General features: G+C 42.8%; 2 protein-coding genes across 4 annotated transcripts in view; one reads left to right on the forward strand and one right to left on the reverse strand.

The window, feature by feature from the left end:
• psd2 (pleckstrin and Sec7 domain containing 2) overlaps window positions 1-1177 on the forward strand; it is a 34740-nt gene extending 33563 nt beyond the window's left edge. For both annotated transcript variants that reach the window (XM_030739394.1, XM_030739396.1), the window contains exons 13-15: window positions 100-244; window positions 515-658; window positions 947-1177. In XM_030739394.1, coding sequence (XP_030595254.1) covers window positions 100-244; window positions 515-658; window positions 947-1177 — 520 coding nt within the window. The remainder of the gene's footprint in view (window positions 1-99; window positions 245-514; window positions 659-946) is intronic.
• An 8022-nt stretch (window positions 1178-9199) lies between these two features.
• purab (purine-rich element binding protein Ab) lies at window positions 9200-16390 on the reverse strand. Of its 2 annotated transcripts, XM_030738946.1 has the most exons (3): window positions 16199-16390; window positions 14697-15850; window positions 9200-9477 (listed from the first exon to the last, which is right to left on the reverse strand). In XM_030738946.1, exon 2 carries the CDS (start codon window positions 15767-15769, stop codon window positions 14924-14926), a length of 846 nt encoding a protein of 281 aa, XP_030594806.1. In that variant the 5' UTR covers window positions 15770-15850; window positions 16199-16390; the 3' UTR covers window positions 9200-9477; window positions 14697-14923. The 2 variants fall into 2 exon arrangements, 1 of the variants encoding a protein (XP_030594806.1); XR_004020457.1 differs by lacking the exons at window positions 14697-15850; window positions 16199-16390 and adding an exon at window positions 10844-14688.
• Window positions 16391-17519: the final 1129 nt, after the last annotated feature.

The raw sequence follows: 17519 nt of genomic DNA on the forward strand, positions 1-17519 counted from the left end.
CATACAACCATAAAAACATAAATCAAGTATTTTATTGTTCTCTGTGTTTGCCCACTTTCTTTTTTTTCTCTTTCTCTGTCTCTGTTTCTCTCTCTCCAGGAGTGAGGAGGAGATGATGTCTTGGATCTTCCGGATTAACCTGGTGGCGGCGCTGTTTTCTGCCCCAGCCTTCCCTGCTGCCATCGGCTCCATGAAGAAATTCTGCCGGCCCATCCTGCCATCCTCATCCACCCGACTGAACCAGGTCCACACTGAAGCACACACACAGATGATGGCATGCATTAGAAACACTAGAAACACTGGCTGCTATTACACTTTGCTGCCTTCTCTTACATCTGACAGGAAACATTATACAGTAATGTCAATACAACATTCAGCATCTAGTTACACTTGTATAAAGCACACAGTCTATTTCAGCAGCATACACATTTTGCATATGCTATTTGTGTCTGCTTATATCTGATTGGCTGCTTTTGGGGTCCTCTGGCTTTTGTTTGCACTGTGATTGGTGCAGGAGGAGCAGCTGCTGAGTCACGAGAACAAACTGAAGCAGATGAGCCTGGAGCTGGAAGAACACAGGAAAAATTTGCCCTCAGCTGACCCAAAAAGCCGAGAGTGGGAGGAGTACCGGCTCAAAGAGCACTACCTCACGTATGAGGTAAATTCTTTGTGGTGCTTTTGTTAATTTGTCTGTTTTTAATTTTCCTTTTTAAGAAGATAAACACCTGAGAGACCAAGAATTATGACTGTTTTCTCTTCATATACTGTTCTATTTTTAGAGTGGCGTGTTACCTTATTTACCTTTGGTATTAAAGCTGGGGTAGACAACTTGTTTTTGGCAAAATTGTATTATTAGTCTCTTCATTTTGACTTTTGATTAATTGTCCTTTGGTCTTTCTGTTTTTAAAAACCCATTTCTCCTTCCTTCATGGCCCGGTCTGAGCAGAAGACTCGATACGAGACATACATCAGCCTCCTGCAGGCTAAGATCCGCACAGAGACGGATGACCTTGAGAAGATTGAGGCCAGCGTCATGGGCGGGTTGATCATGGAGGGTGGTCTGGCCGGCCGCGAGTGCCACCTCCGCAAGACGCAGTCCTCTCCATCCATCAGTCAGGTCCACGGCGGCCTGAATGGGAGGGCTGCTGGATGCACTGTCCCAGGAAAGAGGAGCTGAGGAAAGAAGACCAAACGCCACGGCCCTCAAAGCAGCATCTCTTCAAGCCAAACTAGTTTAATCCTACAAGTCCTTCTTGGACTTGTTGTTAGCATTTTATTTATTGGGCTCCTCCATTCTTCAGTAAGCCATTATGTCCTTCCCAGAATTTATCAACCCTGATGATAAGTTCCTGTCAACGAGCAATAGATAATATACCCCACAAACGACCCTGCCAAGCCTCAGTTCTTTTAACTTCTGTTATTGCACATTAAAATGATCATAACTGTGATCACTATTTATAGCAGCATCATCAGTATTAATTTTTAAACTCAGAGTGAAGAGTTGTCTTTAGTTGAAATGTGTTTTTTAGTTGTGAGCAGAAGTAGTTTATAACCTGTCAATATAAGACTGGACAGACACGGACTGGTTTTCCTTTACCTGGCTCCGCATCCTGGGAGTCAAACAGTGATTGAGATGAACATAGTACAGATGGTACTACTGTAGCATTTTGGCTTTATTTCAATTCGCGTTTACACACTCAGCCACTCACAGGTGTGTGTGTGTGTTGTATGGACCTACAATATGGGTGGAGAGTGGTGTGTGAAGATACAACATATCTGTCTCGGAGTTGGAGAAACTCTCAGAAGAACTCAGAAGGATCAAAATCCTGTATAGCATATTTATTTATTTATTTAACCTTTATTCACCCCAGGAAGGGTTTCCTTCTCAACATTCACACATTTACATACATTCACATGTGAGCAGGAGCTGCCAAGAGGAACCATAGTTTAAACTGTTCACTGAGCTGCTGCACCGGAGGAACTGGAGGTTGAGTGCCTTACTCAAGGGCACCTCAGCACTAGTTGTTGAGGGATTTAAAGAATACTGTTACTTGTCAGAGATCAAACATGCGTTCCTGTGATTTTTGAGCTGCCGCTTCCCCCCAAATACTAACCTGTATTTCTGTATTTAACTCTGTGTGTTTTGGGGGGGGGGGGGGGGGGGGGTCAAAGAAGAGGGGAAAAAGCACTGTGCCATGTTCTGTGTTCTCCACTTACTGCTCTTTCTGTACCATGACTGAGTAAACTGAGCTGTTAGAACTCATATGTAACAATATGGTTAGGCATGAGGTTTCTGAACACTGAAGAAGTAAAGGGCTGAACAGGAAAGTGTGGGTGGGCTGGTGTGCGCACACGCGTGCGTGCGTGTGTTTGTGTGCGCATTGGCATGCTTTTTAAAGTGGTTCCAGTTAAGAATTTGAACTTGTAGGCGACAGGAAGAAGTAAATATAGCAGGGTCATGTTATTTATATAAAGAATTTGTTGAGCATGTTTGGTGAGAAACAATCCAATGGCCTTCTGCTGAATAACACTGCCAGCACAATCAGGCCCGGGTCTCTCAAAAGCATCTTAAGGACAAAGGCAGCCTTCAACCTTGTAACAAAAGATATATTTATAACTCAAAGTCAACTGCTCTGATTTATAACATGCTACATGGACCTATTACAGCTTCTTTTGGCCTGTTACAATATTGGAAATTTGAGTTTCTGTTGCCATTCTTACCATTACATGAAGATGTTTTTGAGAAAGCGGGCCCTGGCTGACAGCAGAGCATAGCAGCAGGACTGCTCTAGCTTAGTGGGATAAAGTCATGTAGGCTGACAGGAAAGGAGAGGGGAACGGCAGCCAAACAACTCCACCAGCAAAGTAGCCATCAAAACACCCTCCACACGGGTGAGAAGGAGCTGATGGAGGAGAAGGCGTGTTTTCTTAGAAGAGACCGATTTGGTTTTCTTAGTACGACCGTCTCTGCCAGCCAAGAACGGGCAAAATGGACATCCAGCACACATCATTCTAAACCAAGGAAAACAACATAATGAGCCGGATTCTCCTGGAAGGAGGACTTGTGTAAGGTTTTGGGAAAGAGGAGATGTGTTGGTACTGCTGTCTGTGAGCACCTTAATTGATCCTGAATCCCCCCCAAGCACACACACTTTCTCTTTCTGTGTAATTTCCTTATGTAATGACACAACTGTAGATCAGTGAGTTCGACGTCCCCTCACTCAAACACAGTGTGGCACAGAAGCATGTACACATAACCAGGGTTGCGGATATTGACAGTATGAACAATTATATCTTTGGCTCTGGACACAGCGCTTCTGCTGCTACTTATATCGTATTAATAGTGACTGATGGGATCTGAGATCCTTTTGGGACTTGGCTGGAAATGTGGAATCACAGCTGGAATCCTGGAACCTGATTCTTGTACAGACCAAAATGCTGAAACAGAGCTGAGTTTTCAGAGAGGAAGTACATTTTCTAAAGCTGTATTGTTAGGATAAATACCTGCTTTCTTACAGGGAGACTTCCCCTTATAGTCACTTTGGCTGTTGTGCTAACCATTGTTTCCCAATGTTCTAGGTTAGGCCTGTGCTGTAATATAGGATTGTGGAAAAAACAAACAAAAAAAAAAAGTTGATTGTTATGTTTTATTTAAGGAAAAAAATGACAACTTCGGCACTTTGATGTCAGCATTGGGTCTTTTTGTTTGTTTTGTTTGTATATCTGAACTTTTTTGACAGGATGCTCATACTATGTAAAGGACATATTTACTGAATATTTAGTCTGTGCTTCATAAAGTAAGCTTTTATACAGATTGATTGTGGTTGTAATTTATAAGATTGTCAAGACTAAAAAAAGAAAAGCTTAAAAAGTTAACAGGTTTTCTAATTTGTGTGCCACTGACATCATTGATATTCTGCAGACCTAACTATTACTGTGTAATATTTTTAAACAGCTTCTGTTTAGAACTGCACACAATTTCCTCCACAGGTCAGTTCACTTGTTTAACAGTTGCTGCTAAAATGTGTTGCCTGCACTTAAACTGTTAGTTGCATATCCCGGAGCACAATTATAGTAACCAATCATTGGCCACTTTTTTTAGGTTTGACCCACCCCCTTCTTTTCCTTCAGAACTGTCTGAATTCTTTATGTGTAGCTTCAACACGGTGCTGGAAACCTTCCTCAGAGATTTTGGTCCACGCCGACACAATAGCATCACAGTTGCTGCAGATTTGGCAGTTGTGCATCCATAATATGAATCTCCTGTTCTACCACATCCAAAACGTGTTCTATTGAATTGAGATCTGGTGACTGCGGGGGCCATTTGAGTACATTGAACTCATTTTCATGTTCAAGAAAACAGTTGGAGATGATTTGAGCCTTGTGACGTGGCACGCTATCCTGCTGGAAGCGGCCATCAGGAGATGGTCATAAAAGGATGGGCATGGTCAGCAGCAATGCTCTGGTAGGCTGTGGTGGTTAAACAATGCTCAGTTGGTACTAAGAGACCCAAAGTGTGCCAAGAAAATATCCCCCACACCATTACATCACCAGCAGCAGCCGGAACAGCTGATACAAGGCAGGATGGACCCATGCTTTCATGTTGTTTATGCCAAATTCTGACTCTACCATCTGAATATTCCAGCAGAACTCAAAACTCATGAGACCAGGCAATGTTTTTTCAATCTTCTCTTGTCCAATTTTCTTTGAATTGTAGCCTCAGTTTCCTGTTCTTAGTTAACAGGAGACCCAGTGTGCTGTAGCTCATCTGCTTCAAGCTCAGAAGTGTTGTGCATTCAGAGATGCACTTCTGCATACCTTGGGTGTAATGAGTGGTTATTTGAGTTACTGTTGCCATCCCATCAGCTCAACACAATTTGGCCATTCTCCTCTGACCTCTGGTATCAACAAGGAATTTTCTCCCAGAGAACTGCTGCTCACTGGACAGTTTCTCTTTTTCAGATTATTCTCTGTAAACAGGGTTTCTGAAATACTCAGATCAGCCCGCCTGGCACCAACAATCATGCCACATTCAAAGCCACATCCCTAAATGCATTGGGTTGCTACCCTGTGCACAAAAAAAAGTTGAACCAGTGGCCAGTGATTGCATATTTTTGACTGGGGGTTGCAATTCAAGTTTTAATTAAATTTAATCTGTTATATACACACATTCTGTCACAACATCACAAATGTGTCCCTTAGCTACAGATTACTTGTGTCAAATAGTCACGGTTGTGTGTGAGCTATTTTAATTATGGAACAAATAACCTATAATGTCTGATATGTCAGGTGAAGCATCATAAAGCCTCACAGTTGAGACTGCTGCAGGTAAATGAATTAAGAGGGACCTTTGTTCTTTCGTTTGGAAAAAAAAATTAATTTAATTGAACTAGATACTATAATAATTTAATATGCTTCATTTAAGATTTTACCAGGAAGGAATGAATATCCTGTAGTTGTCCACATATTAGTCACAATTATTCACCTTAGTTTTCCTTTTGTCAGTGTTTATGGTGGAGAGGATTCAGTTATGAGTATAGTATAGTTATGAGTCCAGAGTATAACCATCACCTGTGCCACAGCGCGCCCGTTAAAGTGTTTTGCATTATTAATTGTAGCTGTAATGTTGCTGAATTCGCAGTAGCTGCGTCTGCTTAAGGCCGGGTTTATACTCACATGTGGAAACCAACATTTGCAGACACCATGGATGGCTAGTTATGCCCGTTATACCGTTAAAAAGTCCGGAGTTGGAGCGCGCCTGAAGGACGCATGCGTAAGTGGTGCGTTGCTGCATGTCGTCTGCCTGGATGGCGGTCCGCGATGGGGAAAGCTGGCCTACAGTAAGTGTTTTAACCCTAAATGTGACTGGTGAGTCAGTTATACCATACACACTTTTTTTTTTTAATGCCTCTGGTTATGAGCTTTGCTCTCATAAAGACTCACAAAGAATTCCAATTTTTTACCAAACATAAAACCACAAATCTGGAGCCGCTGAAAGCCATGCTAAAGCTGCCGGAATTTGTGAATAAATTAACCATGCAGACACCATATGGAAGCAACATGTCGCAAAAAAAAGCGTTATTTTATTACTTTTAAACAATATTTTTTTTAAGGTTGACAAAGAGTGAGGAGGCTGTCAGTTTATCTTGAGTTTACTCTGAATCCCAGTGAGGAGTCGGGTTAGTCTGCAGGTTTTTTCACAGCAGACATTTTGAACTTATCACAGCCGAAAACGTTTGATTTTAGTGCCCCATAAAATTAATTTCATTATAGCAAAGTGCCTGTACTTTTTTATATCAAAAAATGTGTCCATCGTGGACTTATCACTTCTTCTTCTTTCTTTTTTTTTTTGTTGAGGAATTAAAAGCTAAAAAGAAAAATATGTTTAATTATAATATTTTATTCTGTGTTGTTATTGCTTTATCCATTTTACAGGACTCACCTGGCATCAACTGCAGGTGCTGTTCTCCTGATTAACCCAAGTCAGTGCAGAGATCACCCCCCCCCCCCTGCATTCTTGTTCACTGACAAATCCCGAAGCCTGCATTACACACACGCTGCAACTCAGCCTGCGAGCCCTGAGGGGTGTGGTATGCTGGTAGAAGCTAGCTATTGTCAGCAGCTTTTGTCTAACTCAGTACCCACAAACTGTGTTCGCTTTCACACCTGTAGTCTTCACCCCCCATCACCCCAGCCTGTGAATCACTCAGCTGAGACCGAGGGTTTGCCTTTAAATGCTGGTTTGAGAGTTTACATATCATCAGATTCCTTTTGTGTAATGATTTTCCTTTTTTTTTTTTTTTTGCTGCTGTAATTGTGTTTAAAGAAGAAGGTGATTACAGTATGCGTCTCCTTAGCTTTTAAAATAACCCCAACCAGCTTAAAATGGGGCCAAATTCTAGAATCAGTAGATGAACTCATGCTTCATTTCCCCTTAAAGTGTAACTGTGTTTGTTTGATATAACACAGATATATGCACAAATATAGTCTGAGAACTTTACCTTCAAAACGGCATTTATCACTGCTGTGCTATTTGCCAGTGTTTACCTAACTGCAAAATGAAATCCAACCTCTTATGTGCCACTTTCTGAAACCTCTGTTTACAGCAGTCTCCTGAAACATGCCTACTTTATATCAAGTAGTGAAAACAACAGATATTTGATTAAAGTCAAGAAATGCCAATTTAGCCACAACCCTTCATGTTTTAAACCTCTCCATCTTTGTGACAAAGACAGGATATCTTAAGCCTACGAAGTCAGGCTTTTCTTACTGATCCTGCAGAAATAATTCCAACCAAATGTCTCTTTTGAACCCAAATCTCAAGCTTTCAAAGTTCACTCTGGTTTTCTTTTCTTTTTTTTTGTGCTTTCCGTTTCTGACTCTCTCCTGCTTTGCCTTCTTTGCATCATCCAAGAAGAGGGATCGGAGGAGGATTTTCTTTTTGCCAGGTAAAGTTTCCACAGTTACTCTCATTTTTTTCCACCTCTTCACAGCTGCCGGGGAAAATAAAAGCGCTACCTTTGTCTTCATTTTCACAGGAGATTTTGTACTTGGTGACAAACAGAATTGCACAGTGAAAATAAGGCGTACTAACATCCAGTCTAAATGATTGTGTCCTTGCATTTTGCAGAAGCAGTTTGATCATAAATGATAACTTAAAGTAACTTTAAACTCCCTTTAGGAAAACAGCATAGTTGGGAAATGAATGTGAGGTGCCATTAGTTTAATTACTTTGATGACTGACAGAAAAATCCTCACCCGGATGATAACATGGTAGTTAATACTGTCCTCCACGAGCTGCTGCTCCACTTACTGAATGATTTTCCACATGAAATTCTAAAGCAGAGCTCTGGAGCGCCGGGTAAAATGTCATCTTTTTTGGTGGACACTGTGGTCGAGTAATGATTATCACATAGATTAAAAATGCCCCTAGCAGCGAGTCTCATGGCTGGACTTTGGTGCATGTTATTCCCCTGCTCTCTTTGCCCACCTTATCTGGGATAAGTAAAAGCAAAATGTAAAAAAAAACAAAAACCTCAGTTTTTTTAAACTGGCTACACTCCTGTGCGACAGTTGTTGCCCCTTTCCTGAAGATGTCCGTGTGCGATGGCTCCTGATGCGCAGTCCATTCCTTGTGAAGCTCTCCCAAGTTCTTGAGTGGGCTTTTCTTGACAGTCCTCCTAAAGCTGCAGTGATTCCTGTTGAATGTGCACCTTTTCCTACCACACTTTTCTCTTCCAGTCTACTTTGCACTAATGTGCTACGATACAGCACTCTGTGAACAACCGGTCTCCTCACGGAGGGTGACAGTGATCATCATCTGGATAGCTGTCAAGTCAGCAGTCTTCCCCACGACTGTGATTGCGTGCACTGAACTAGACTGACAGATACACGGCATATATATATATACTGTTTAAATATTATAATAACTCGAGATACTGGATTTAATAAAAATTAAGACAAAAAAGGCTTAAAATCTTTCATGTCACATGTAATAATATAGAATATATGAAATTTTATCTTTTTTAATTAAATTACAAAAATGGCTTTTTCAAGATATTCAGTTTTTTTTTTTTTTTAGGTGCAGTAGTACATGCCAGTCATTCACAGCATTAAGATCACTGACAGCTAAAGTGAATAACATCGATCGTCTTGTTGCTGTGCGATGCTCTGCTGGTACAACTTTGCATTTGTGTGGATGTAACTCTTGGCACGTAACACCTGCAGAAACATTATGGCTACAACAGGACCATGCACCCCAACACACTGCAAATACAGCACAGGAAAAGCCAGAAAACACAACAAAGAGTCAAAGGTGTTGACTCTGCCTGATCCCAATCCAATCACACACTGGCAGGATGTGCATAAACGAGCCTGACTGATGGTGGCACCACCCTGCCAGGACACCTCCGGACGTCCAGTGTCCCGACAGAATGGGTCAGAGCTCCTTTGGGTAGAACGAAAGGGGCCGATGTGAGGTTAGGCAGGTGGTTTTAATGTTGCGACTGATCTGTGTATGTTGTCTTTATCGTTGTGCAGAGGAACAGGGCAGATTTCCTTTAAAAAAAGAAAAAAAGCTAGTTATTGTAATATTCTGTTGAATTCACTCATTGATTCCTGCTGACTGGGCTCTGTGGAGCCCAGGCCTGCTAAAAATGGACCATTGTAGAGTTAAGACAGCTGTGCAGAGACGAGGACATGTGGAATGACATTTTATTGCGCCATTAGTCATTTTTCAGACAACAAAGCTCCCTCAACATTAAAACAAACAGCAATGTACAAAACAGCACACCTTTTTTTTTTTTTGTTGCCATCAACGGAAATTTAATAAGGTAGTGAGAGTACATAACAGAAAGAAATGTAAGGACGCGAGTTATGATGATGATGTCGAGATGTATAGGATGAGCTTGATGTCAAAGCCAAAGTAAGCACCATCGTCATATAGTCAGGAAAGGCCATATTTCAGTAAGAAATATCCTAGAATGGGTGAGGAGACATGATACAAGAGGGTTGTTATCACAGTTTTCAGACATTTTTACCAACTAAAAAAAGAAAAACAAACAAAAAAAAAACAGTATTGGTGTAGCACTACTTTATCATGCAATTTACTTTAGTAAACCTTCTGCCACAGACAAAATATACTTCAATAAGTAGAACTCAGTACATCTCTGTCCAGCAATAGTCACAAAGCCTGTAATTTATTCTCTTTAAATGTGAGATCCCTATCAAAAATAATATGCAGATTTTTATTTTTCTTAGTATATCTAAAGTGCAAGTATTTATCCATTTTTATTCAATGCTTTCTGTTAAGTATAAAATACAAAGGAAAAAAACAGCAATGTTTTTCCTGTTTACATGTTATATTTTTCTCAAAGGATCATCATATATAACAAACCATATATATATATGTATATATATATACACACACACACACACACACGCCACAGATAAAATATTTTCAAAAGATACAACATATTATCTCTTATGGGGATGGTAAAGGGATTGAGACCAAACGGTGACATGGGATATGTTCATTGTGCATTGACCCCACCCCCTTAAAATCCAGGATCCATTAACCCAACATCTTCAGAACAGCTTCAAGGACGTCTTTAGAACTATACACAACAGTAGCTTTTACAGTCTGCAAACATGGTGGACCCTACTACTCGGCGCGTGTGCAAACAGAAGACGTGCTGAATGAGCTCCTCTGTTGGTGGTTCTGTAATGAGTCATTTAGTGCTTGGCTTTGACCAGAGGCTGCGATTGGTTGTGTGATTAACCAGAAATTCCGAATGGCCAATGAAAGACTACAACACTGGAAACCAGAAACAGAGCACATTTGGTTGTTTCGAACACCTTAACGGAAGTTCAGTCTGTTTTTTTTTTTTCTTTTCATCCTTTCCTTTTTTTTTTTCTTTTTTCAGTTAGTACTCGTATAGTTTGGTGGAGGCGCGAGCTGCCAGCCGCGTTTCCTTTGTGGAAGTTTTCTGTTAAACCATCGCGTGCACGGCAACATGAGCAATCCCCACCTACAGCTGGAGCCATCCTAGCAATTTGACGTGGAGGTGCATGCAACAAGTAGCGCGCAACTGCTGCAATTTTTGAGTTGTATCTACAATTGAGCTTTTCCTCAGTTCAACAGGGAATGGTCTGGTTACCTGTAGGCTGAGCAACAAAAAAAAAGATGCACTTTAAATCAAATGTGACAATACTGCAGACAAAAGGTGGTCTAACATCATGATTATAGGGATTGCTACGATGGCTGCTGCTGTACAGAAAACTCAAAACGCGAGCCTCATCAATGCTAACAAGTGCAGAGCACCATCACTCATGTACACCCAACCTGGCTGGAGCCGCCGAGGACAGCACGCGGCCTGCCGCTGACACAGAAAACAAGGCGAACAGCATCCGCCTTCTATTTTGCATTTGAGTCTTAGAGATGGATGACTGTGTAAATGTGGGCACAACATGGCTGCAAGGTCACTGTGACACCGGGTAAGCTATCGCGAAATCAGGTTCGACCACGCTGGAAGTACGCCACTTCCTCTGTAACCATTTTCGGGTCTCGGAGAGAGCTGAGACCCGAAAATGGACGAGCCACGTTTCACGACGGGATCATTCGGTGCTAAAAGCGCAGTTGACCAAGTAGCACCTGACGATAACAAAACAACATGTCTGTAAATCTTTTGAGAAACAAACAAACAAACAAACTGTGTGCGTTTTCACAGAGTGAGGCATTCACAAAGTGAACTCTATGAGCATGTTCAGGCTCTCCTCATATTTGGCCACTAGAGAGAAAAAGAGAAAGGAAGCGTCATATTTCCAGTCTTAGCATGTAGCAGAGGCCTCCCGGAGGCCTAAATTCGATCAAGCTAAAGCTAGAACACTTTGGGGAATAAGTGCTGGATCACAAAAGAGACTTCAGACTCATGTTGACCTCAAGATGAACTCGAGTTGACCTCAGATGTGCTTCTCTGGACACATATTCATAGGTGGCTCATACGTGCGTTCAATGAAAATGAGCTTTTTGTAGCGAGGGCAGTGTGAGGAAATATAATCATCTCTCCGAGAGGTGAGAAAGATTTCCTGTTCTTCTCCAAAACACAAAGAGAAAGGTCCTAATTCAATTTGTTTACAGCCAGGTCAGAAGGTTGTGGTAGGCTGCTGCTGCTGCTGGTAAGCCCTTACAGTGCAGTGCCAGGCTTCATCAGGCCTTTCACTGTCACTGAGACAAACGCGGGCCAAAAAGAAAAAAAGTCCTGTGTGTGGAACAGATGGGATTTTCTGGAACATTTTTTTTTTCCTGTCGTCACAGACGCAACCAATCAAACACAAATCAGCTTTTAAAAGTACGGATTCAACTTGTGATACCTTTTGAGCCCAGGTGTGCTCCAGGGTCTTCTGCTTCGGTATAGCCTCAGCTCTCCTACATGTACGGTAGGCCCCGGTTGTAAGTGCATTAGCCGCTTTTATCCAGCTGAGGCCTCTAAAGTGTTCCCTTCACGTCAGCTAGGTAGCATGCCACTCTGACAGGGACTGAGACCAGGCTCAGTCATATTAACCCTTGAAATAAATTGAGAGTTAAGCAGAACCTTAGTGTAGATCTAAAGGTCAGCTGAGCCAAAATCAAGGAATGGACAACATGTCTTCAATGATGAATACTGCACAGACAACAAGCCAGTGGCTTTTTTTTTTGACGCTGTGAAGCCGAGCTGGGAAAGAGGAGCGAGACTGCGATGAGAGTCCGCTCACATCAGAGAGAATTGTGATCCTTGCTATGAAAACAACAACAAACTCCTCTGTCCTTTGGCTCGGCCGCAGCCGATCACTATCGCCTAGCTGAAGTGAAACCACAGAAAAGCCGAAGTCAAACTGTGGTTCACCTGTCCGGCAGTCCCAGGTGAGAGAGGGCTCGCACTCAGGCTCCAAACACACAGTTTCCTTTCTTCTAATGACAGGAGGCCTTGTGCAGTTCTAGACACAATTCAAAACACTTCAGAGGCCTCCCAAACACTCAGATAGCAACAAGAGGCCTCAATAGGGGGAGAGTGTGTGTGTGCGTGTGTGTGTGTGTGTGTGTGTGTGTGTGTGTGTGTGTGTCAGCCACCCCTGGACTCAAGCCCCAAGATACTATTCAAACTTAATGTAGGCCACCGCAGTGGGGCCGACATGGCGACAGCGAGAGGTTGTTGACGGTCTGTGTCGTGTGTTTGGAGGGGAATGGGATTTTTCTCTGGGCTGACTCCATAGGGAGGACGTAAAACACCCGAACTAGTCTACGTGCACCGAGAGACAGACAAGGCAGCCTACTGGTTTACAGAAAGTGACAGGAAAAAAATACCTCACTACAAGTCTGACTTTTTTCACTTCGAGAAGAAAAGTCTTCACATTTTGGAAATATAATGCAGATGCATCCACTTCATCATGCTTTCAAATATCTACTGATCACATAGCCTATACATTTTTTTCGTCTTTTAATAGTTTATACAGGTGATACAATGCCACGATTGGCACGTATGCAATATTGCACACATATAAAATGTCCTACACTAGTCAGTGGCTTCGTCTCTGGCTTGGAGGGGAAACCTGACATGTTTTGGACACGTGGAGGAAAGAAAAAAAAAAAAGAAGAAGCGTCAGAATAACAATGCAAAAGTGACATATTCTGAGTGGCGAGGCCCCCGAGGAGCGATCAAGGGGCTATAGCACCATAAAGAGATAGACACTGCCTCGGCCCTGCACTGATAGGCCTCTACATCCACTGGACTGCACTCATACTGACTGCATGGGACCGGCCGGCTGGCCCGCCTGGCTGGCTGACTGCCTAGCTTTTCAACAGCATCCATCTCAGCTCTGACAAATAGCCTCATCCAGTCACTCCTGATTTAGTTTTTTGTTTTGTTTTGTTTGTTTTTTTGTTGTTGCTGTTTTTTAAATTTTCATTTTTGTTCTTAACATCATGGTACATATGGTGCGCAAAGCCACCCGTAACATTTCCAGCTTAATCTCCACGCTCGCACTCACACTCGGTGAGGTCCTGGGAGACACCAATCAGTGAGAGGCCATCGAGCCAGAGGTGCTGCTAGGGATTCTGGGCTCCAATGTTGCAACAGCACAATGGGCCCCCAACAGGCCACCCCAGCTCTTTCTACCCACGACCACAATTGGGCACCCAGTTCCCGGCAGCCTTTCAGCTTTACTTTTGGTGTTGCCACGCATGCTCCATGCACTACAGGGGTGTGAATCCCACAGCCCTGGTGAGTATATATTTCTGCCTACATAACAGCACTCGTAAATGAAAACGTACAGCGGTCGAGGTCACAGACCATCCACGTGAGAACACGTAAACGAGTGGAGTGTATAAGGCACGGGTCGTAATGACGTCAGAGAGGATGTGTTGCCTCGCCGCGCGCTGACGCGTCTTTTTTTGTTAGTTTCTGCGCCTTGCGCTCCCACATACGGACCTTTTTTATCCTTTTGCATCCCCCACCACCTAGAGGAAAAAAAACCAACAAAATAAAGAAAAAAAACCCACAGAAAACGTGGGCATCTTAATAAGGAATTTTTTACAGCTGATTCACAAAATCATAGTTAGTACATCTAAGTTAGCACTTTTTTCATTTACGTTTATGTGGACATGGTGCAAGAGGGTTGATATTCAATAGAGTAGCTCAGAGATAGATTTATCCCATTTATTTGAGGCGCACATAGGCTATTTAGGATTGTGTCTCAACCTTTTCCATAATGGCGTGAGAAATGTTTCCATTAGCCGACTACATTTAGGCCAAATTTGAGACTACGGCCTACTTTGCCAACTTATTTTCAAAACATGAGCCTCCACGCATGCTGACAGGTGTTTACAGGCCTGTAGTGCTGCGTTCTGCGATTCATAGAGCACTGTCATATTTATTCTGCGTACCTTTATAATAAACTATACATCTGGATTCAGATTTTGGTTTCATAAAGTCCATAATATATTCTCTTTGTGCTGATGTCAAATATTCGTTCTCCATGAAGACTTTATACTATAGACCTCTGGTTTTATTTTTGATTAAATCTCAGTATATTACCAGTTTTAAAACACTTAAACATTTTTTTTTGAAATAGCTTTGATGTGTGCAAAATCTGTCATCATAGAGATATAAACACTCTGTTCATTGTCACTTAAATCAAGTAGGAAACGGTTCATTTCTTACAGTTCAATCCTTGATAGCAGCGGCTTACTGTTACATGGGTGGTAAGTGGGGTGACATCCAGTAAAATGAGCGAGGAGACAGCAGAGGTGCTGCCATGGCTGTGGAGGTTGTGTGTGTGGGGTGATTCCCTTGTAAATTCTCTTTCTATTTTACAGTTAAAAGTCTGATTTTCTCTTAGAGTTCAATGTTGTCTTGGTTGTTTCATGTCAGCTCTCCTAAAATCCGCGTCAGTCATCGTCTCCGTCGTCTCCGCCGTGCGGGCCCTCAGGTAGCAGTTCCGAGGCCCTTTTCTCTCTACTCCTCTCCTGGATCTTCCTCATCTCCTCCGCGTATTTACAGAAGGTGTTACCGAATTTGGACCACACTTTGCAGGGAACCGTAATGGAGTTCCGGTACGTGGGCTTCACCTCACTCACCCGCATGAACACCCCGTACTTATTGGAGCCCACGTCAAAGAAGAAGCGCTTGTTGTCGACTGTCAGCGAGGTGCCCTCCGGGAGCTCCGCCGGCTCCTCGTCCACGCCGTAGTCGTCGATGAGTTTGGCTAAAGCGTCGCGGAACTCGATGAGACCCTGCGCCGGCAGAGCGATGGTCTGGCCTTGCGCGCTTCCCAATCCGGGCCCCCGATTAACGGTCTGTCGGATCCTCAGGAACCGCCCCCTCTGGTTCTCTTTCAGATCCATGTAATATTTCCGATTCTCCCGCACCAGGAATTCGCTCTTGAGCGCCCGCCGGGGCTCATCCTGCACCATGTCCGGGTTAGTCGGGCCCAGCTGGGCGTAATGTTCGATAAAGTCCCCGAGATAATCGCGGAACTCCACGGCAACAGACATGGAGAGAGTGAGGCGGCTCTTGTTTCCCCCAGCCCCGACCTCGGCTATCTTTAGGAAACGGCCTTTAACATTCTGCTTCACGTCAAGGTAGAAGCGCTTGTTCTGGATGTCGACGCGCTTGGAAGCGAGCTCCTCGGTGTCGTGCTGCAGCCGGGACATGGCGCCCATTGCACCCGGAGGCAGCGAGCCGGGGCCTGCGGTGGGCCCTCCGTGGTCACTGCCACTGTCTCTGTCCGCCATGATGCTGCCTCCCTGCTTTACCTTCCACCGTCTCCCTCTGCCTGCTGCAACCTCGACTGCCCGTCAAACCACTCCGCCGCTCTATCGCGAGACGAGAGAGGAGAAGAGGATGAAAAAATGAAAGTAACTGTAGTCAGTCTTACTGTAGTACTCCGAGCTGCGTTCAAGATCATCGCGTCGTTTTTGCAACGTTTTACACAATTTGCATTTTAGCTTTAAAGTAGCCGCATATTGCAAATGAAAGGTTTCCCCACCCCCGTGAGCTTAAAACACTGCAGCCGTGGTGATAGACAGATATGTGCAAATAGATTAAATTCGGTAAACAGATCTAAGTAGGCAATCGTACATCGGAGTATATAAAGATCACGGCTGTTTGCACACTGTGGAAAACACAACTAAAAGCAGAGCGCAGACAAAGATTTAGCCTACCTGGTGGTTATTGGTTCGGGTGTTTCGGCACCATAGACAGTCGTCTGGGGCTTTCAGCACCACGGACAGCGAACCCACACGGTCCCAGCGGAAGGAGACGGAGAGGGAGAGCGGGGCGAAAAAGAAATTTCTGAATGAACAGTCAATGGTGGCTGGCTGCGTGGGAGTCTGAGGATGGGGGCTGATACACTGCGTAGCACCATGAATCATTAGCCTGTGATTGGACACGCTGGCGTGTCTCTGTTTCTCAATGGGAAATGACATTGAAGGGGTTCATCAAAGCTGTAAAAAATGTTAAATCGAGGGAAAAAAACTCCAGAACAACTGACCTAAAAAAACAAACAAACATATATGCCACTACATGGCTATACATGTAGTGGCAGTATTTAGTAAGTATTCAGTTTATAGAAGAAACAATGATTCTGGGAATCTAGGTAATTTTTAAAGAAACAGTAAGCATTTCTTGATTACCACTGGCACTTTTCTCCATTGTCAGTGGGAAACTTTAAGATCTAGGATTTTTTTTTTTTTTTTGCAAGTTATTTGACCACATGACACTGGGCTCTTTTTCCCATTATATAGGCAAAATATATAGTCAAATAATCCTACTACCTTAAAACATAAGGACTACTGTTTGAGGTCCGCAAGACAATCACCATAGCAACACTTTAAATATCAAATTAGTAGTTATAAAATTGGTAGTTACTGAATTAGCCATATTGTGTGAAAACAACCTTTTTAATATTATTACTGTTTTTAATCCCAAAATACTGCATCTATACCTCCTCCAATCCCTTTCCCCGATAATTGGGAGCCATGGGAAACATTAACTCAGTACTTCTTTTTAGTTACATTTCACAGGTGGAACTGCATGCTTTTTGACTGGGATTGTAATTATAAAATGTGCTATTTAAAGATAAATGCAAAACTATTAACTGAGTTACAGCATCATTAAAAGTTGCAATTATCCAATAAAGCATCTGTTATATATACAGAAAGTTTACTTCCTGGTTCTGCGTGTAAGGGTGAATATAGTTGGTAGTTTATTTGGTAATGAAAAAAAATGTTAGACTATTGCTTGTAGTAAAGATATGTTACTTCTCAATAACTGAGCATCTTCAATGTGTTAAGTTAAAAAAAAATTAATTATATCCATGCTATTAAATGTCATTAAACACAAAACATGCCTGTGCAGCAAACCTAAAGAAGAAGATGAAGAAGAGGAAGTAGAGGAGACTTGATGGGGCTTGACAAGATAACTGCTTAAGAGGGCTGGAAAGCTGTGGAATATATTATTTATGTCAATAGACCAATTACAAAA

Source organism: Archocentrus centrarchus, chromosome 10 (assembly GCF_007364275.1).
Source record: "Archocentrus centrarchus isolate MPI-CPG fArcCen1 chromosome 10, fArcCen1, whole genome shotgun sequence".
Lineage (NCBI taxonomy): Eukaryota > Metazoa > Chordata > Actinopteri > Cichliformes > Cichlidae > Archocentrus > Archocentrus centrarchus.

Excerpts from the sequence above, each read along its gene's own strand:
- purab (XM_030738946.1), bottom strand. The coding sequence starts at position 15,769 with ATGGCGGACAGAGACAGTGGCAGTGACCACGGAGGGCCCACCGCAGGC.